At 40.9% G+C, this 21,898-nt stretch overlaps 1 protein-coding gene across 2 annotated transcripts in view; it reads right to left on the bottom strand.

Annotated features, from left to right (window-relative positions):
- MAP3K5 (mitogen-activated protein kinase kinase kinase 5) overlaps nucleotides 1-21,898 on the bottom strand; it is a 208,202-nt gene that overhangs the window by 34,838 nt on the left and 151,466 nt on the right. For both annotated transcript variants that reach the window (XM_003790296.3, XM_023513499.1), the window contains 4 exons: nucleotides 14,453-14,586; nucleotides 5,055-5,182; nucleotides 4,071-4,207; nucleotides 2,284-2,389 (listed from right to left, as the gene is read on the bottom strand). In XM_003790296.3, coding sequence (XP_003790344.1) covers nucleotides 2,284-2,389; nucleotides 4,071-4,207; nucleotides 5,055-5,182; nucleotides 14,453-14,586 — 505 coding nt within the window. The remainder of the gene's footprint in view (nucleotides 1-2,283; nucleotides 2,390-4,070; nucleotides 4,208-5,054; nucleotides 5,183-14,452; nucleotides 14,587-21,898) is intronic.

Below are 21,898 nucleotides of genomic sequence, written 5' to 3'. Positions count from 1 at the left end.
ACTCACTTGAGCCCAGGAGTTGGAGGTTGCTGTGAGCATGATGCCATGGCACTCTACCCAGGGGGATAGCTTGAGGCTCCGTCTCAAAAAATAAATAAATAAATAAATAAATAAAAAGATCACTCTGGCTGCTGTGTTGCAGACAGACACGAGGTGGCAAAAGCGACTCAGGAGAACAGTTTGGAAGCAATAAAAGCAACGCAGGTGAATGAGGGGGGTGGCAGCAGTGGAGGTGGTGAGAACAGGTCCAATTTCAGGCATATTTTGAAGGCAGAGCCAATAGGCTTCCTTGGTGAATTGGGTTGTAGTGTGGGAAAAGAGAGGTGCCCCAGGAAGTCTGGAGTGGCCACCAACTGCAACAGAAGAGTGTGGGTGGGACTGGGTTTGGGGGCAAAGACAATTAATGTCATTTGGCCTATGAAGTCTACTTTGAAATCTCTATTCCTAACAAGCAGTTGCGACTGTGGGCAAGCTATTTAACCTCTTTGAATCTTGATTTTCTCATCATAAACTGGGATAATGATACCTCATAATCAGTGTTGATATGTGAACTTCAGTGAAACCAGGCATGTAGAGAAAGATTCAGCCAGGTATACTGGGAGCACCCACAAACAGGAGTCGCTACTGCCTTCCCCCTCACCAAAATCACCAACACAGAACGGGTCAATATCCTTTCACTCAATTCATCAAAGGCTGGGTAAACACCTGGGACTTGGTGTTTAGTGCTGTGAGGGCAGAGGGACCCAGACCTGCACACCCAGGCCTCAGGACTGGCACTGGGGACAGATCCAAGTACGTTAGTCACACACGTCGCTTTCACGCGAGGCCAGTGGGAGAAATACAAGCAAAGGGCCGTGGAAGGACTGCTTTTCTACAACTCCTTTGGGGATTTTCCAAAAAATGCTTTCAAGATTTAGCAAAAGCTATTGTATTAACATCCTATCCCAAAACATGAGCGAAAAAGTAGGGATTTTCCTTTTGGAAGTTACTGAGTCTTGGAAACATCTAAAACATCTCTTGCCCAGCTGAAAGTATCAGGAAAGAAATGTGAAGACATTCAAAGTTACTAACAGGTTGAAAATTATTTCATTCAAAAAGATGCACTTGAAGTAAGTGTCCTCCTTCTCGGCCTTCTGGCTAAGATCCAGTGTCGGATATGAAACGTGTTTAATTCTGTGCCCTGAAGTACCCATTGCCTTGAAGGTGGGCCCCAGGCCTGATGTGTCACTGAATGTTCTGAGGAGAAATCTTATGAAATTTCTCTCCTTCCTTCCCACCTCTCAGGCCACCAGCATAGGTCCTACAGGATGGCGGGGCCCAAGGTGAAAGCAAAGAGCAAAGGAGAGATTAAAAGCAAGCTCTGTCCTGCACTCACTGCCCTGACTCCTGACAGTCAGTTTCCGCCTCTGCAAACAGAAGTGCTACCACCTACCTGGCAGGACTCAGAAATGCGATGTCTCAGCCTTTTGCTTTATATGAGACCAAAGATTATTTGTCATCTTTTTTGCTAAATGAATCTTTCTCTAATACTCCTAACAGAACAAACGTAATGCTTCCTGAGAGTCAGTATCACTGAGTGATGAGAACTGGGAGCAGAGACCAGGCTGAAGTCCCAGATAACCCCCCTCTAACTGCTGACACGTCATTAACCTCCTGAGTCTCAGTTTCCTCCTGGCTGCTGTCACCTTTCTGTTACCTTTTTTTTTTTTCTCCTCCCTCCCAGGACTGTACCAGAGGCAGCTCAGTCACCCCATTGCCTAATTCCTCAGGAAAGCTCTTTCCCCACCCCTCTTCGGAGTCGCTGAGTCACTTCCTCTTTCGGGATTGAAATCCTAAGGTTATTTATATTGTGGAATAGGGGAATGGACCACAGGGAGTAAACACAGTAGCAGAGGGAACTCATCGTCCATGTGGGAAGTGATTAGGGTCTGAGTAAGAATCACAGAGAGGTTCCACTAAAGAAATGTTTCAAAAAAATAATCTTGCCAAATTGTAGGTCAACCAGGAGAGAAATTATGACCTAAAAAGAAAAACAAATATCTACTTGAGAATTAAAAAAAAATCTTCAGTGGCATTAAACAAGCATCTAAGCAAATCATATAAATACAAGAAGAGAAAAGGGCCACATGTTAAATTCTGTACAAAATTTTTCAAGGGGCGTCAAAAAATACCAACATTAACATATGTGAGAACACCAACTAAATTTCTCTCTCACGCTATGCTTAAACTCAGCAATTATTTTTTTAATTATACAAGATCTGTATCATCACTCTAAAAACATACCAGTAAATGTTTCAGTACATGGGTTTATGCCAGCAAGCCTCTTTGATGTCCCAAAGTCAGAGATCTTGAGAACGCCACTGTAGGTATTAATCAACACATTGTCACCCTAGAGAATAGAGGACTTTAGTCACAAATGTTATCTTGCTTCAGATTCTCTGCTGTTGACCTAGTAAGTCCAACAAAATAAGGGGTCCTTAGAGCAAACAGAGAGACATTCTATATTCTTCATTAACAGTTTATCTCAATAGTGAATTCTTGATACCATTTTTTTGTTCATATATTATCAGTTATTCAAAATCTGCTCCTCAGGTCACCAGGTCAAATATGATTCCTAATCAACTAAAGCTAGCTGCTGTTTACAGGTATGTAATGATACATGTATAAGAGTTAAATTGTGATATTCTTAACTTTCCAATCACTTTCCTTTTTTTTTTCTATGTTGCTTGACTTCTTTTTGTGGGATATTTAAGGATATCACAAACCAATAGGCTCTTGGGTTGATTTTCGGGTAGTAACATTAATTCACTTTCAATAGCTTACTGAAATTGATTATCTGAATCTTCTCTTTCTACAGAGGATCTAAAGTTGTTACTCTAGTTATCTTAGAGAATCTGGGTAATAATTTTCATTCAATCCATGAGTATGTGATACTTAAGAAAAAAGGAGACTTTTTTCCCTAACCATTCACCCATTGATTCAGTAAGCTCTTATAGGAAAGGACACAAAAGTTAACCAACTTGTAAAATCCTCAGGAGGAGGGACTATCTCCTATTTAACTCTTTTTTTTTGAGACAGGCTCTACATTGGAAACTGGGTGTGTTACCCAGGCTGGTCTGGAACTCCTGGCCTCAGCCATCCTCCCACCTCAGCCTCCTGAGCAGCTGGGACTCACAGATACACATCACCACGCCTGGCTGCCTGTTTAAACTTTATACTGCTGAACCCCCCACTGAAACTCGGGGTAAACATCACAACCCTATTGGCTGAACAAAGTTAAGGAGTTCATTCCTTGAATAGAAGAGGTTGACACGAACATAAATAACAGAGTCAGCATAGCAAGATATATTTCTGCTCTTTCTGAGATTTACTTTTTATTTTTTAAGAACTATTTATTTATTTAGAGACTGAGTCTAGCTCTGTTGCCCAGGCCAGAGTGCCATGGTGTTAGCCTAGCTCACAGCAACCTCAGCCTCCTGAGTTCAAGTGATCCTATTGCCTCAGCCTCCCAAGTAGTACTGGCACCTACCACAACACCCTCCTAGTTTTTCTATGTAGAGACAAGGTCTCACTCTTGCTAAGGGTGGTCTTTGACTCCTGAACTCAAGGGATCCTCCTGCCTCCATCTCCCAGAGTGCTGTGATTACAGGTATGAGCCACCACGTACCCACCCTGCCCTTGCTTCTAAGATTTACTTACTCCCCATTCTAAATTAATACTTACAACATGACTTTCTTTTTTTTTTTTTTTGAGATGAAGCCTCAAGCTATCCCCCTGGGTAGAGTGCCATGGCATCACGCTCACAGCAACCTCCAACTCCTGGGCTCAAGCGAGTCTCTTGCCTCAGCCATCCAAGTAGCTGGGACTACAGGCGCCCGCCACACCCGGCCATTTTTTGGTTGCAGCCATCATTGCTGTTTGGCGGGCCCAGGCTGGGGATTTGAACCCGCCACCTTAGATGTATGTGGCTGGTGCCTTAGCCGCTTGAGCCACAGGAGCTGAGCCAACATGACTTTCAAAAACAAAATAATAATCTATCAAGGAACTTAATCAGTCCTGGTGCAACCTACCTTTATGTCCCGGTGAACAATCTGATTGTCATGGAGGTATTTTAGTCCTTCCAGTATTTGCTTTGTATAAAAGCCAATTGTTTGCTCATTGTCTTTTAATGGACCCCATTTGGAACGAAGGAGAGCAGATAGACTTCCTGCAAAGCAAGGAGAAAGAAAGAATACAATCTTATCCAAATGAACTCCTTAAAGCATATTAATAATGTAGCACTAATTTAAGCCAACATTCATTCGTTGTTCACAGCAGCCCAGGAACTGTATTTGATACCAGGCTAACACATGAATATAAAAATATCACTATCTGAAGACATTTGTTATCAAATACTGTCTAAGCCAATGTCAAGTCATCATGACTAATACTAAAACAGTTCTAGTATTTACTGTCTCTATGAAATTAAATAATTCAAACTTACAGCTGTTGGAACTTTAAATTATTTAAGCTTTTTGCAGCTACAGCTTCTGCTTCTTTGATTATAGATTAAATCTTCTTATTTTTGTGCTGGTAGATGATTAGATAAGACCAAATAGTCTCAGAGATAAGACCCCTGGAGACCATTACCCTTTTTTTTTGAGACAGAGTCTCACTATGTTGCCCTTGGTAGAGTGATGTGGTGTCACAGCTCACAGCAGCCTCAAACTCCTGGGCTTAAGTGATTCTCTTGCCTCAGCCTCTTAGGTAGCTGGGATCATTATCCTTTCTTATAAGATGTTAAAGGAGTCTTCCTTAGAATGTAACAAGCAATAACCAATCTAATTGCTGCAGGTACCAAACTCACACTTTGCTTTTGAATAAACTCCACATATAATCATTCTTTCTGAATCACATTAAGGATGGCATCCCCTAACAAACTGAAGGTAATGTCATATGTCTAATTTTTCTTTCAGCTTACACAGATGAAGGTCTGTACTCTAATAAAGCTCATTCAATTTTACTCTTAAGGCCCTAGAAATTATACTTTTTAACAAAAGAAAAACATCTCTTACCTCCAGGGACCTGTTCCATGAAGATTTTAATGAAACCATTCTCACTGAAGGAGCCTAGATACTGGACAATGTTTTTGTGCTTCAAGTGCTTATGTAATGCTATTTCTTCATGTAGGGGCTGAGAGTATCTAAAAGACATGCAAATGTTAATGAGCTAATTATGTAGCCAGACTTCAGTGAATAACTTTCAGCAATACAAATTGAAAATGTCAGCTAAATAAATGCTATCTGTAAAATGAAAATGACCACCTAAGGCCTTTGTTTTCATAAGATAAATTCTGTCCGGTTGAAGGTGTGGTAAGAGCTGAGGGAAAATATGTCAGGCACTGTACAAAGCCCTTTGTGCATATTAACTCATATCTCGTAACAATTCCTAGAAGTACTATGAAAATGCCCATTTTGGAGATGAGCAAATTGATTCACAGGGAGTGAAACTGCCATGGGTAAAATTAATAAAGGGCCACAAGGTGAGGGTTGCGGCAGAGGCCTGAACTCTCCAAAGGTATAGGCATATATCTTTCATATACACATTTTCATATAACCAGCCATTGTTCCCAAGTTTTCTTTCTTATAATTGCTACTCAAGAATCAGACAGCTGATGGTCATAAAGATTCTTAATTTTCTTAATTACTCCCACAGATGACAGCATCCTTCTGAAACCTAAGGTTAGCTATTGTGATATCTTTAGCCCCTGCATTCAGTAGATCGACTGACCCACCGAGAGCAATGGGCCACAGTACCACAGAACTGACTCTACTGATCTCACACAACCCATACCCAGAAGCTGACTCAGCAGAAAAAGACAATTTCTATACTCCGATAGTTCTACCCCCAACCTAGCCATTCGGTAGACTCAATTGGTTAGCCCTTTGCCCACCAAACTATCTTTAAAAATTCTTTCTTGGCTTGGTGTTCGTAGCACAGTGGTTATGGCATATACACCAAGGCTGGTGGGTTCAAACACGGCCTGGGCCAGCTAAACAATGACAACTGCAACAAAAAATAGCCAGGCGTTGTGGTGGGCGCCTATAGTCCCAGCTACATGGAAGACTGAGGCAAGAGAATCACTTAAGCCCATGAGGTTGCTGTGAGCTGTGACACAGCACTCTACAGAGGGTGACATAGTGAAACTCTGTCTCAAAAAAAAAAAAAAAAAAAGGTGGTACCTGTGGCTCAGTGGGTAGGGTGCCAGCCCCATATATTGAGGGTGGTGGGTTCAAATCCAGCCCTGGCAAAACTGCAACAAAAAACAGCCAGGCATTGTGGCAGGTGCCTATAGTCCCAACTATAGGGACTCAGGAGGCTGAGGCAAGAGAAACGCCTAAGCCCAAGAGCTGGAGATTGCTGTGAGCTGTGTGACACCATGGCACTCTACCAAGGGTAACTCTGTCTCTAAAAACAAACAACAAAAAAGATAAAATAAAAATCCTTTGCCCCAAATCCTCGGGGAAACGGAATTAAGAACTTCCCATCTCTTCGCATGGTGCCTGCAATAATAAACTCTTTCTCTCGTAAAAACTAGTAAGGGACAGAGTTAAGATATAAAACTAGGAGGATTATTCAGAACAGCCACACAGTTTACTGGCTATATTAACATGACCTCCTGTTTTGGCCTCATCAACATAATTTTATTACCCAGGAGGTACTTGCCCAGGAAGACAAAAATTGTACATAATTTTAATGTTTATTCCAGAATTTCCTGAAAGTACTATTAACTCTTAATAACAAACATAAAATCATATATGTCCCAAGTCTCTTTAAGCCCCTTCCCTCAAAATCCTCACCTTACCATGTGTACTGATTCTGTTATGATTTCTACTAAATCCTAATCAAGCCTCCCCATGGAAAGCATGAGTTCAAAATCATATACTTGGTATACGCTGTCATATTAAATTATTAAAGTTACTTTATGTTTCTGGAATAGAACAACACATTGATGGTTATTGGAAGTACTGTAAAGCTTACAGACTCTTAACAATCCTGATAATACTAATTATTATTATACACTAAAATCAGGATTGTTATGTTATTGTATAATAATAATAATTATTATTATAGCAAAAGTTCAACAAATTGAGTTTTAAAGATCTAATTGGCTTTCTTAAAACTTTCAGAACATTACAGGGATACAGAAGTTTTGCTTATATGGATTGCTTTTGTACTGCTTGAGACAAAGTTCTAAGTGTGCCCAGCACCCAGAGAGTATATATTGAATGATTTACCCATCCTCTCTTCCTCCCGCCCATCTGCTTGATTTCCATTGAGTTTCCCTTCCATCTGTGCACATGAGTGCTGTTCACTTAGTTCCAATAGAATAGTGAGTACATGCGGTGTTTGTTTTTCTATTAAATGCTAAGGAGAATGGTCTCTGCTTCCATCTACATTGCTACAGAAGGAATTAATTCATCTTTTTATGGCTAAATAGAACTCCATGACATACATACATCACATTTTATTATCCACTCATAAACTGATGGGCACTTGTGCTGACTCCACATCTTTGCAATCATGAATTGTGCTGCAAAAAACATTTGAGTGCAAGTGGGATTGCTGGATCAAATGGCAGGTCTGTGTACTATTAGTTCTCTGAGGTATCTCCATACTATTTTCCACAGAGGGTGTATTAGTTTGCACCACCACAACAGTGTGTGTAAGCATCCTTTTCTCCCCACATTCATGCCAGCATCTGTTGTTTTGGGACTTTGTTTTGCTTTGTTTTATTGTTTAGGGTTAACAAGCTGTAGTATATGTTTTGGGACTTTTGGATAAAAGCCATTCTCACCGGGGTTAGGTGGTATCTCAAGGTGGTTTTGCTCTGCATTTCCTTGATGATTAGGGAGGTTGAGCATTGTTTCCTGTGTTTGTTGGCCATTAGTTTATCCTCCTTTGAAAAGCTTCTGTTCATGTCTTTTGCCCACTTTTTAATGGGGTTGTTTAATTTTTTCTTGCTGATTTGCTTGAATTCTTGGTAGATTCTGGTTTAAGCCTTTTATCAGATGTATAGCATGTGAATATTTTCTCCCATTTTGTAGGTTGTCTATTCTCTTGATCGATTTTTGACAGTGATTTGTGAACCAGGGAGCATCCTATTTAAACTGCTAGGAGCTCCTCTGGGCTTGGCAGAATGGTTGGTTTTTGTAAGGAAGCTTGAGCAGCAACAAGGAAACAACATAGTGCACCAGTGCTTGGTTAACATCGGGTTACTTCCCTTATACAGGTTAAAGCAGAAGGGACTTGCTTATTTTGCTAGCTTTAGGTTGACTGGGGGCCTTTTGACTGGTTTTTGTGAATCTCCTGGGCTTTTCTTCTTTGTTTCTTTCCTTTTTGGAAAATTGTTCTGCTTGAGAATTTAGCCATCATCTCACACCTAATTTCTCAGAAGGTCAGATCTTACAAGTAAATGGCTTAGGTTTTGGTTTGGTGATGTGAAACTTTAGCATGAGTGACTCCATGTTGGGCTGTCTGTTGGGGCCTAGTGCAGGAGCTCACCAGCCATACATTTCACTTAGGAAGCTAAATCTAGTCGGGTGTTCACAATGACACACACAGACTCAAAGCCATTCCCTAACATTTTTTCTTTCCTTTTGCTTTTGTGTAATGGAGGCCACAGGTGTAAAAGGCATTAACTACTAAGCCATCGTAAATGAAAACCTGATGTCTCACACTTGTTTCAGTTCTATGTGCAGGAAATGTACAACTCTTACAATGATAAATCCATATAAGCAGAATGGATTTTTCTTGAATGCCAACAGCAAATACTAGGACTGTTTAGAATTGAATAACACCATTTTCAATAAGCTTTTAAGGTTAAGTACTAAAGCTAAAGCACAACTGGCAGTTTATAAAAGTAAATTCCTTTAATTTAAATACATTTTTATAATCTGTGTAATCAGACATCAGCTGACAACAACAACAAAAAAGACTTATATTTAGATCTACTATTCTATTTTTCCTTAGAATTGCTTTAGGAACTATGAGGAGCAGGCATTAAAATGAACCCTTCAACAAGGCCTCAATTAGAGACACCAACATTTTGATAACTGCTTGAAAGAGTTAATACAAGAATCCAAACACACAGTGTTATCAATAAGATGCCTAGGTAATGACTCCCAACTATGAATACATTTACAAGTTATTTCTTCCTTGGGAGCTAGAGACACTTCCAACACTAGCTCATAATTGCTCTAGCTTTGCATTAGTGGCAAATATTGTGCCTATTTAGGAGATCAAGATAATTAAATAACCTCAAACAAGAAACTAACTCAGTTTACCATGGATTAAAGGGCTCCCACCTCCTGATCCTTTAATGAGAATCAACCCCTGAACGCTTAGATTTAAGATTCTGGAGAAGTAAATATTCCCACTTCATTATTTAAACCAAGGATAGGTCAATATTTGCAATACCAGTCACAATCTAACCTAGCTAAGAATAAGTGTTTTTCTCCAATATGGAAAACATGACAAACCACCAGCAATTTTCACTAAGTCTAAGTGCCAAGCATTAAATAAGGAAGGAATCATAAATTGCTCACATCAATCAATTATGGTTATTTATGAGAATTACAAGAACATCATTATTTTCTCTCATTTAGCTTTAACAATGGAAAGAAGACATGACATCCAATAATCAGATACATATATATATATATATTTAGCTTTGAAAAAAGTGATTAATCCACAGGTATCTCCAGAACACTCCCTCTGAGCCAAATCCCTGCTGATAACCATCTACCGTAGTGGTTCCCAACCTTGACCCACATTTACATCTTCTGAAGGGCTTTTTAGCCTCTGTGTTCAGGGCCATCCCAGAATTTCTGTAGGGGGAATCTGAACATCAGTATTTAAAAAAGCTCCTCTGTTGACTCTGATGTACAACTGGGGGGAAAAAATGATAGAAGTAGTTTCAGGGTGTGCAGACTATCAGAAAAGAAAGCCACCCTGACATGAACAACCAGCTGGGGGTAGATTAGAAGAGCGTATTAAATCCACCACCCCTCTTTCACAGCCACGCTGATTCTCTAACAGAGTTGCTTTGGAACATGGAGGAAGCAAAGGAGGAAGACTTGCTGCTATGCTCCTCCTTTGCAGATGGTAGTTCAGCGTGCCCTGGATCCTGCATTACGCACACCCGTCATCCTACTTTAGCAATTATCCTTTGTAACTGCAATCATTTTTAATGGAACAGCCTTGTCTCTCCAGGGCACACAGACATATCTTCTCAATAACAATGATAGGCTTCTCTGTAGTCTCTTTATCTAGTTAACAAGAAGACGCTCCATACCAGCTGTTCCTTGTCAGCTACGATCCACATACATCCAACGCTCTGTTACAAAACAGGAGCTGAAAACATTTCGTTGGTGTGGGCGTGCTTTGTGTGTGTTTAGAGGCATTTGAATAAACTTAAGCTACAAGGTGATTTAAAAGTGATTTTCTTCCAAGAGCCTACTTACCATCCCTTGGGGGAGGAAGGAGATGGGTGGCAAAAGGTTAGTGAATTTACCTACAGCAATTGGATAGCGATGACCTCTTTAAATTTTATATTGTTTCAAAGTCTACTCATGAAACATCTCTCCCATTATCAACACCTCCCACCAGCATGGTCCGTTTGTTCCAAATGATGAACCTGCATCAGTCATTATCACCGTGTGACGTGATTTTAACTTCAGGGTAGTGGTGTGCACCACTAATCTCAGCTACTTGGGAGGATGAGGTGGGAGGACTGCTTGAGCCCGGGAGGTCAAGACCAGTCTGGGTGACACAGCAAGACCCTCACCTCAACATTTTAAAAACTTGGGGGGAAAAGTCTATAAATGCGCTACTTAAGAACCTGTAAGGATATTTAACAAAGTTTTTAATAAGACAACTTTATATACATCACTCTAGGTATTTAACAATTTCTATCATATTTTATAAGAATTCATAAGCATCTCTCGTGAATTAACCAAGAGGAAACTCTGGAACAATACCACAGAAAAACGGAGAATTGAAACCATACATGTGGCAGATAGTAGATGTTGCTTATATAACATCTGTTCTTCCTCTTTCTATGACTTTATTCAGAGAAACAAATGGCCAACTAAAAGCCATAGAGTTCCTGCCTCCCTTAGGTAGGTGCGGGCACTTTGGGCCAATAAAACAGAGATGACAGTATGCTGGACGTTTCTGGAAAGTTCTGTTCTCCCTTTTCTTCTGGAATGTAGATATGGAGGCTGGAAACAGAGTGAAAGTCATGCAGTGAAGACAGAGAACTAAGACCTTGCACAGGGGTTGCATGGGTGGGCAGTGGGCGGGCCTTTTTCAGCTTGGAAGAGTCAGAGGGCTTGACTTTGGAGTTGAGGCTTACATGATCCTGCCAAGATCAGGGTTGGTCTTGGTGTGTGTGATGGACAAAGCAACACCAGGGTGGGTGCAGTGAAGATGAGGCCACAGAGGAGCCAGATCGCCTATGGTCTATGGTCTATGGCCCCAGGCAAAGGTTCTGGATTTCACACTGGTTGCAATAAGAATCCACTGAAGAGGTTTAGGCTGTAGTGATATGATATAATTTTTTAAAATATACATATATATTTTAGAGCAGTTTTAGGTTTATGGCAAAACTGATGCCTCCACACATGCACAGCCTCCCCTATTATCAACACCTTCCACCGACATGGTCCGTTTATTCCAAATAATGAACCTGTATCAGTCATTATCACCATGTGATATGATTTTAACTTCAGAAAGAACTCTCTGGCTTCTCTGAGGAAAAACAGACGAGGAGTGAAGGGAAGAGTGAAAGCAGAGACTAGAAGGTGGTTGCAGAGACTAATAAGGAGCCGGGTAAGAGGCCTAAAGCCTTAGACTAGAGTGGAAGGGAGCCATGGTGATGGGCAAGAGCAGATTCAGAACATAGAGGCTGAGAAGACACAAACTGGTGGGGTGGACGTGGTGTGCAAGGGAAAGAGAAGAATCCCAGGGAGTCCTGGGGGTCAGCCTGACAGCTGGATGGACGGGACAACAGGAAATGACACAGAGAATACTCCAGGGAGAATATATCTGGGAGTAAAAATCCAGGTTCAGTTTGGCCATGTTAACCCTGAGATGCCTTTAAGAGTCAGAAGTGGAGATATTTGGTAGACAAAGAGCTCAGGGCAGCGTCTTTGCCGAGGAAACTTGATTGTTTGACCCTACCACCATGATCACAGGGAAGGGGACTCAAGGGTGGTCACAACAAGTTCATGATGTAGTCCGCCATTCCAGTCTGACCAAATAAGGATAATAGTAATAAATTAAGTAATCCAATCCTCTTTCAGACTTTGAATACATGACACATAGAAAATGTACATGGATAATTTAAAACAACTTAACACCATCTTACAGAGACAAGATGTAAGGGAAGCCCAAGTCATCAGAAACCATGAGGTAGAGAGAAGAAAGAATTATTAGTTGGAAAAACATACTGTAAGACAGAGCACCTGGGCAGGGAGACACAGACAATCCTATCCCCAGAGCTTTTCAGATCCCTGAAGAACATTTTTGTTCCTAAAAATTGATTCCATTTTCCACAAGACCCCCACAATTTGTGGTTCAAACAAATTCTTCAAATATTTCTTCTTTTTTCTTTCTTTACTATCTTTTTCTTCTAGTATTCCCACAAAGCATATGTCATACCTTTTGTAGTTGTGCTACAGTTCTTGGATATTTTGCTCCATTTTTTTTTTCTCTTTGCTTTTTCAATTTTGGAAGTTTCTGTTGATCTGTCCCCAATCTCAGAGATTCTTTCTTTAACTGTGTCCAGACTGCTAATGAATCCATCAAAGGTATTTTTCATTTCTATCAGTGTTTTTGATCCCCAGCTTTTTGTTTTGATTCTTTCTTAGAATTTCCACCTCTGAGTTCTTATTACCATCTGTTCTTTCATGGTGTCTACTTTTTCCATTAACGCCTTCAGCATATTAATCATAGTTGTTTTAAATTCTTGGTCTCCTAACTCCAACATCCCTGCCATATGACTCAGTTTCTGGTACTTGCTACGTTTCTGTAGACTGTGTTTTTTAACTTTTAGTATACCTTATAAGTTTCTATTGAAAGGCAGACATGATGCACTGGGTAAAAGGAACTGTAGTAATAGGTCTTTACAGACATGGTGGTAAGGCTGGTGGGGGTGGAAGGAGAGTTCCGCAGTCCTGTGAGGAGTTCTCAGTCTTCAGTGAGCCTCTACTCCTGTGCTTCACAAGTTCTTCTTAGTTTTATCTTCTTAGGTGGAGCAGGATGGGTACAGTGGGATGGAATTTGGTTTATTTTCCTTCCCCCAGTTTGGTTAGGCTCTGGTAGAAGAGATTCCGAGGGCCTTAAGAAAATAATGCTCTGGCATGTTTCAAAATGGTTCTTTTTCTTCCTCTCTCTGCCAGAAGCACAAGGGGATTTTTCATTGATATTCAGGATCTAGTAGAGCTCCATGAAGTATAAAATTCACAAAAGTGTGGGGGTCTCCAGTGGCTGAAGCCCCCTAAAGTTTTTGACTCAGTTTAGTCCACACTGAGCCCCCAGCACTTTGTCAGCGACAGTTCAGAGTCTCCTAACCCAGTCTGGTTCCTGGAGATTTCTGTTTCTGGATCTCAGCTTTGGCAAATTTCAACTCTCTGTATTTACCTATCTCTCCAATTCTGGAAGCATCTGTCTCCCTTGTGACTTCATTTCATCAGAGGCTCCAAGAAGCACCACTGATATCTCAGTTTGTTCACCTCCTTGCTTGTTAAGATGTAATGATGTCCTCCTGACATGCCAAAGGAAACCGGAACTTCTGGTTCAAACCATTTCTTTCTTTCTTTCTTTTTTTGGAGACAGTCTCACCTAGTTAGCCTGGGGTTGGGTGCCATGCATAGCTTACAGCAACCTCAAACTGTTGGGCTCCAGCAATCCTCTTGTCTCAGACTCCTGAGTAGCAGGGACTACAGGTGCCTACCACAATGCCTGGCTAGCTTTTTCTATTTTTAGGAGAGATGAACTCTTACTTTGTTCAGGCTAGTCTCAAACTCTTGAGCTCAAGTGAACCAGCCGCCACGGTCGGCCTTCCAGAGTACTAGGATCACAAGAGTGAATCACCACACCTGGCCCAACCCATTTCTGATAATGTTTATTTCCTATCTATCCAAATAAACCCACCTTTATCCAACATAATCTTGGCCCAACACACACAGGCCCATTCTCTTTAGTATTTGAAAATCCTGTGTCCTTCTCTACTGGAATATTGCACTTGAACCAGTGAATGGTGCAGCAGCTATATGTCAGAGAGAGCTAATTAACATAATGGAGTTTTCAGAGTTTCATTAATTAGAGTATCACCAAGTATTCTCTAAAATGCTATGAACAATCCAAAGTACTTTGAAGAAAGCTTTTATTAGCCACATTACTGTACCTGCTATCTCTCTCTGGTATCTCCTTAATAGCAATTCTGACTTGGTTGCTCAAGTCTCGACCTGCGTAGACTATCCCGTAAGTACCTTTTCCTAAAACCACTCTGTCACCATTTTCATCATATTCGTAGTCATACTACAAAAGGAGAGAAGGGGGAGAGAAGATTGAAACATTAATTGCATTCTACATTTCAAACATCAGTTTTTTTTCAAGAGCATTTTTCCTTATTTTACCAGATGGCTTTAACAAGTGAAATAATAGCTAAATTTCTAAAAAAAAATCAGCTTAAAGAACCAAAAAATAGACACTCTCAACATAAAGCAGATACTGTGTTCGTGTTTTCACAACTGTTATGATACAGTGAAGACTATGCAGTTAAATCCATAAAAATATTCTTCCAAAAGCCCACTTGGATTCTTTTGCCCACTCAGTCCCATTTTTCATCGATTCTGAAGATCAGTGAAACAATGTATAATCTATCATTGTCTATCAATAATTGGTCACAGACAACTAATCTTTTTTTTTTTTTGACACAGAGTCTCATTCCTTGGCCCTGGGTAGAGTGCCGTGGCATCATCATAGCTCACAGCAACCTCAAACTCTTGGGCTCAAGCGATCCTCTTGCCTCAACCTCTTGTATCAGGCAATTAATCTTTTGTTATTCAGCTTGTGATACCATTAAAGGATTTCACACTGCCAGGAGAATAAAACTACTGAAAGACTTTGGGTAAGAAAGAAATTTTGAGGCCTTATTAGTTGACAATGATCAAGAAAAAGTCATTTTACCGTAAGGACATTGCACTACAATGTATATAGCAGCACCATTCACAATTGAAAAGATGTGGAAACAACCCAGGTGCCCTTCAACACATGAATGGCTAATAAACTGTGGTATATCTATACCATGGAATACTATTCGGCCATTAAAATGATGGAGATTTCATGTCTTCGTGTCTTTGTAACAACCTGGATGGATTTGGAAAATATTCTCCTAAGCAAAGTATCATAAGAATAGAAAAACAAGCACCACATGTAGTCAGTAGTTAGAACCAGTAGATTATCAACTACATGCTCACATGAGAGAAAACTCAGTTAAATTCAAGTAAGGGGGGGTGGAGGGAGGGTTTGGGCTAATTCTCACCCAATAGGTACATGCATACTTCTTGGGGGAAGGACACAACTACAACCTGGACTTTCACCTTATAAAAGCATACTATGTGACCTAATCACACACACCCCCATATTAATCTAAAAATAAGAAAGGATTGTTTTTATTTCATCCCCAGTTTCCCCAAATCCAATAACATTTAAGAAATTAAAAGTAGAGGAAAAATGTGACCTTAGCTGTAAAATGGAAATATCTATAACCCTAAACTCCAAATTGCCAGCCATGTCAGTCAAATAGAGAAAACTGGATCTACAGAAAGAATTTGGTAGAGACCTCCTCAGTTCTGGTTCCATCATCAAGAAAGGCTCGCCCTTTGTTTTGGACTAGAACTACAAGATGCAGGACCATCAAATAATCCAACCATGTACCTACAGAAACCCAGTGTGAAACTACAGACCAGCAGCAGAGAACATAAGATCAAGTTTTCCTGTGTTCCACATTTTTGTGGAATATGCTCCATATTTCCACAGGAGTATAAACCCTGCAGCACATAGTAGGATCTGACCTCCAGAAGGGTTTGAGTTGTCCATTTAAAAAATTGATTTCTAGGCAGTGCCTGTGGCTCAAAAGAGTAGGGCGCTGGCCCATATACTGGAGGTAGTGGGTTCAAACACAGCCCCAGCCAAAAACTGCAAAAAAAAAGATTTCTAACCTTTATTAGATAATAAATTTAACATTAATACTGATGAGTATCCACAAAGAGGACAATTATCATGGGTTTTAATGCCCGTTAACAACATAGCCTTGAAATATATAAAGCAGAGCTATAAAAAAATTTTATAAAGAAAAATATAAACCACAGGTTTTAACAGAAATTGTTTAGAAACAAATGTATCTAGCAGATAAATTTAAAATAGAAACTCTGATAGCACAATGAACAACCTTGATATAACAAAGAAGAAAGCCCTGTACCCAGATATAAATTTCTTTTCTTTTTTTTTAAGAGACAAAGTCTCACTTTGTCACCCTTGGTAGAGTGCTGTGGTGTCACAGCTCACAGCAACCCCCAACTCCTGGGCTTAGGCAATTCTCTTCCCTTAGCCTCTTGAGTAGCTGGAACTACAGGCACCTGCCACAACGCCTGGCTATTTTTTTGTTGCAGTTAGGCCGGGGTTGGGTTTGAACCTGCCACCTTCAGCATATGGGGCCGGTGCCCTACCCACTGAGCACAGGCACCGCACCAGATATAAATTTCCTTTATGCATATATGACAATTGATTGCATTATTAGGCCACAAAGAAAATTTCAACAAATTCCAAAGAACTGATATCATAAATACCATGATCTGTGAACATAGGATATTAATAACAAGACAGCTAAAAAGTATATTTACTTCAAAATTATCAGTGGATTACAAAAAAAAATGACAAAATAATTTAAAAGAATGCAAAAAATTGGCTCGGCACCTGTGGCTCAAGAGGCTAAGGCGCCAGCCACATACACCTAAGGTGGCGGGTTCGAATCCAGCCCAGGCCCGCCAAACAACAATAATGGCTGCAACCAAAAATATAGCCGGGCGTTGTGGCGGGTGCCTGTGGTCCCAGCTACTTGGGAGGCTGAGACAGGAGACTTGCTTGAGCCCAGGAGTTGAAGGTTGCCGTGAGCAGTGAAGCCATGGCACTCTATCCAGGGGGACAGCTTGAGGCTCTGTCTCAAAAAAAAAAAAAGAGAATGCAAAAAATTGTATATATGAAATAACACAGACATAGGTATAGAGATGAAAAACTTCATAGTCTTAAAAAAAAACCATTGGAAATTTAAAAAAAATGTAAATGAGTAAGTGTAGTGTTCAAATCAGGGAACTCTAAAAAATATATTATAACTCTCTGAAGATGGCAGAAGGCAGGCTCTGAGTTGGGCAATATGATGGGACTAGTACCTGAAAACTTTGCTGCTAACATACCTATATTCAATAAAATAGACATATTTTTTAATGTTTAGCTGAGCTTATAAAAAGAAGACTGCCAGGAACTAGAAAGGAAAAAGAAAGGAACACCAAACAGCAATCACAAGGACGGATGCTCCTGCAGCTCAAAGGGAGATGAAGGCAGGGTTTTCAAGTCCATGAATCTAGGGCAGAAGTCTGCACGTGTTCTTTAGAAAGGGTCAGAGAGTGAATATTTTCAGTTTTGCAGGCCACCTGGTCTTTGTAGCAAGTACTCAACTTTGCTACTATGATGTGAAAACAGCCAGTCAATATAGAAACAAATAGATGTGTTTGTGTTCCAGTAAAACTTCATTTACCACACTAAGTGTTTTGAACTGGATTTGGCCCTTGGGCCATTGTTTACTGACCTCTTGTCTTGGGGTTTGGGTCTTACAGCCAGTAAAAGGTTAGGGAATGTGACCGACCTAGTGCCTACCTGGGGGGGAAGAGCTGGAACACACAAAACCAGGCCCTTGTCAAAGCACTGTAACTTGGTGAAAGGGTAGATTAGAAAAGTCAGCCCCTACACTGGGAAACAAAAAGAAAGCTGGTCTGTTTTAGATTGAGCTCTGAAGGTGCAAAAACAAGTCTTCCCTGAATAAGTTTAACCATAGCTGATCCTCATGTTGTTTGGAGTTCAAATTTATACTTATTTTAATAACTGCTCCTGAGCCTTGGACATCACTGGAGCACCTGGCAGAAACAAAGCAAAAACATTTTAAAGAGATACCTCCTCCCTACTGGCTATGTAGGATTCTCACTGACAATGTATTATTGAAATTGAGTTCATAATCCAAAATACTTAAAATATATATGGAAACAATTCAACAGCAGTAGAAGATATGATAAACATCAATCCTGAAAACTTCCTAAACCAGAAACTGTAAAATAAGTACATTTAATAGAAAGATAGAAAATAACAAATTTGTTAAATGAGAAAAGGATAAGACATTCTAAGAAAGACCTGCTGGGTAGAGTGGTTCATGCCCATAATCCCAACACCATGAGAGGCTGAGGCAGGAGGATTGCTTGAGGCCAGGAGTTTCAGACCAGTCTGGCAAATGTAGTGAGACCTTGTCTCTACACAAAAAATTTTAAAAATTAGCCAAGTATGGTAGCCGTGCCCATAGTCCTAGCCATTCAAGAAGCTGAAGTCAGAGGATTACTTGGGTGTAGGAGTTTAAGGTTATAGTGAGCTGACTGTGTCACTGTACTCAAGCCTGCACAACAGAATGAGACCTTGTCTCTGAAAAAAAAAATTAGAAAAATATTAAAAAGTAAAAAGAGATAGGCCAGGCAGCAAAAAAATCAGCCAGGCATGGTGGCATGTACCTATAGTCCCAGCTACCCTGGAGGCTGAGGCAGGAAGATTGCTTGAGCTAGGAACGTGAGGTTGCAGTGAGCTATGATCTCACTAGGGCACTGTAGCCCAGGGGAAGAGTGAGACCCTGTCTCAAAAAAAAAATTTAATTTAATTTAAAATTTTTAAAAATTAATTATAGACTTGGCACCCACAGCTCAGTGCTTACGGCCGCAGCCACATACATTGGAGCTGGCGGTTTGAGCCCAGACTGGGCCTACTAAACAACAATGATAACTGCAACAACAACAACAAAAATAGCCAGGTGTTGTGGCGGGTGCCTGTAGTACCAGCTACTTGGGAGGCTGAGATAAGAGAATCACTTAAGCCCTAGAGTTTGAGGTTGCTGTGAGCTGTGACTCCACAGCACTCTACCCAGGGTGACATAGTGAGACTCCGTCTCAAAAAATAAAATAAAATAAATAAACAAGTAATAAAAAATAAAAAATAAAAAAAACCCAGACAGATTTGAGAATAAATACAACTTCCAGAAAGTGGGTCCTAAATAGGAAAAATAAAAAGAAATTCACACTCAGATATGATCTAGGGAAACTACAAATACAAAAGGCAAAGAGAAGAGGATAGAAGGAAGCAGTTAGCTACATAGGTCACTCATCAGATCACTCTGCAAACTCTCCAGGATACGAGTGCTGGACTGGACTGGATGGGGTAGTGTGGGGCATGTCCTTACAGCTCCAGGTTATTGGTTTCTAACAAGTTTCCAAGACCAAATAGAAGGCAGTCAGATGGTACTGCCCAGGGGAAACTATGCCCAATACCACGCCAGGTTTGAGATGAGCATGTGCTCCCTGTCATGCAGCCCTCTCTGGGTCAGGACAGAGGCCACACTCTTGAAAGAAGGTATCTGGTTCCCTGGTAGCAACAGTGGGTACCCATTGCCGGGGACCCAGTGATACATCAGAGAATACTCCTATGCTGGCTGCCTAACAGAAGGCTGAACACTGACCTAGACCACAGCAAATGACCAGGCAGATGTTTACTGTGAAGGAATAGGCAGCGGGGATCATTTAGCAATTTGCTCTGACTCAGAAATAAAACCAGCCTACTGCAAGGAGGCAGGAAGCATAGTCCAAATGACGGCCCGGATATCTGTAGTGCTGTGCCGTGTACCTGAACTCGTCAGCAAGGACCAGGCCAGCTGGAGGCAGAGCAGGGACCATCACTAAAGCCCAATGTGCTTCTCAAAGGAACCTAGTACCACCACCACCTTACGTTATTCGAATGCTTTTTCATTTAAAAGAAAAAACCCAACTTCCAATGATCTACCCCATTTGACTGTCACAATAAGCCTGTGTCATAGTAGAGAAGGTCTCTGATTCCCTCCAATTCACAAACGATCAGAAATATTTTTTCCACTAAGAACATGTCAGAATTGTAGTTTAAAAGTAGGTCATAAAATTCCAGATTCTGTCTTTTCCACTACCAGTGTTCAATATCCACTAAACATCCATTCGCTATTTCAAGTGGACATCTGGTAGCCATTGCCCTTTTAGAATCCACTTTTTACTTTCCCTTACTTCCTATATCAAATTGATTGCCAACTGCTACAGGTTTTTCTTCTTAAAATCTCACAAATCCTTTATCCCTCCTCACCATCCTGCTAATGCCCCAGCTCAAGCTTTTCTTCTGTACTAAATCTAAAGTCTTAACCGGTCCCCTGTCCCCTCCTCTCTTTTTGCCCCATTCCCTCATTTACTCTCCATTAAATTGGCGGGAACTTTCTAAAGCCCAAAGTTACAAGTGAGCTTTCCACGTCTGTGCCACTGCCTCTGTTTCATTGGCTGCTCATGACTTTCAGGAGAAATCCAAATTCCTCAGTACAGCATAAATGCCTGCTAGTGTCTCAGTGACCCCTTCTCCCCTAAACTTATGTTGGAACCTAATACCCAATACAATAGTTTCAAGAGGTGGGGACTTTGAGAGGTGATCAGGCTACAGAGACAGACTCAATGGGATTAGTGCCCTTATAAAAGAGGCCTGAGGAGCCTGATCACTCCTTCCACCATGTGAGCACACGAGAAAGGTACCATCTAGGAGAATGGGCCTTCACCAGACAATGGATCTGCTGGTGCCTTGATCTTGGACTTCCCAGCCACTAGGACTGTGAGCCTGGAATGCATTGCTACCATTTACACATGACCTGGTCTAAGATGTTTTAGAGCAGCCTGAATAGACTGAGACAAAATGCCCTTCAGGATCTTATCACTGCATCTGTATCCAGCAATCTCTCATCAAACTCCACCTTCTGGGGACTCTCAGAGACATTCCCCAGACTTTTGTGCTTTTACGCTTCTGCTTTTTCTGCCTCAGTGATTCTGCCTCATGTTTCGAAACCAAGCTGCAGGAAATTTTCCCGAACTGTTCACCTGACCCTCAAAAACAGAGCGAGGCTCTGGTCTGATGGGCTTCCGAGGCCTCTCCTCACCATTATACGTCTTCAGTGCCATGAAGATACCTGGCGTGCCCACTTTTCTGCATCCCCGTCTGGACACTGAACTCTTTGAGAATTGAAATGTCTTCCTTAATTGCTCTACCTCCAGTCTTAGCAATGTCTGGGTTATAGTAGATGCTCAGGAATTATTTGCTTAACTATTTAATCGGGTTATGGAGAAAATGTGATGAGGAATTTTTAAAAAGCAGGTGCCAAAACAAAACATTTAAAGTCATTATCGGTTTATTTTTGGTTGAAAGCATTTTTACAATTGGTTTGTTTATATAGCATAGTGAAGAATACAGAACCCCCCATGAGGCTGCTCAAGTTTCAGGATCTAAAGCATCAAAAACAGTTTTTGGTTTTTTTGTTTGTTTTTTTGAGACAGAGTCTCAAGCTATTGTCCTGGGTAGAGTGCCATGGTGTCACAGCTCTCAGTAACCTCCAACTCTTGAGCTTAAGTGATTCTCTGGCCTCAGCCTCCCAAGTAGCTGGGACCACAGGCACCCCCCCCCCCCCCCCCCCCCCCCCCCCGGGCCC

The sequence above is a fragment of the Otolemur garnettii genome, unplaced genomic scaffold (genome assembly GCF_000181295.1).
Source record: "Otolemur garnettii isolate 467f Iridium unplaced genomic scaffold, OtoGar3 scaffold00042, whole genome shotgun sequence".
Classification (NCBI taxonomy): Eukaryota; Metazoa; Chordata; class Mammalia; order Primates; family Galagidae; genus Otolemur; species Otolemur garnettii.
Note: the sequence above shows the minus strand (reverse complement) of the source record. Positions and strands in the feature narration are given on the sequence as shown.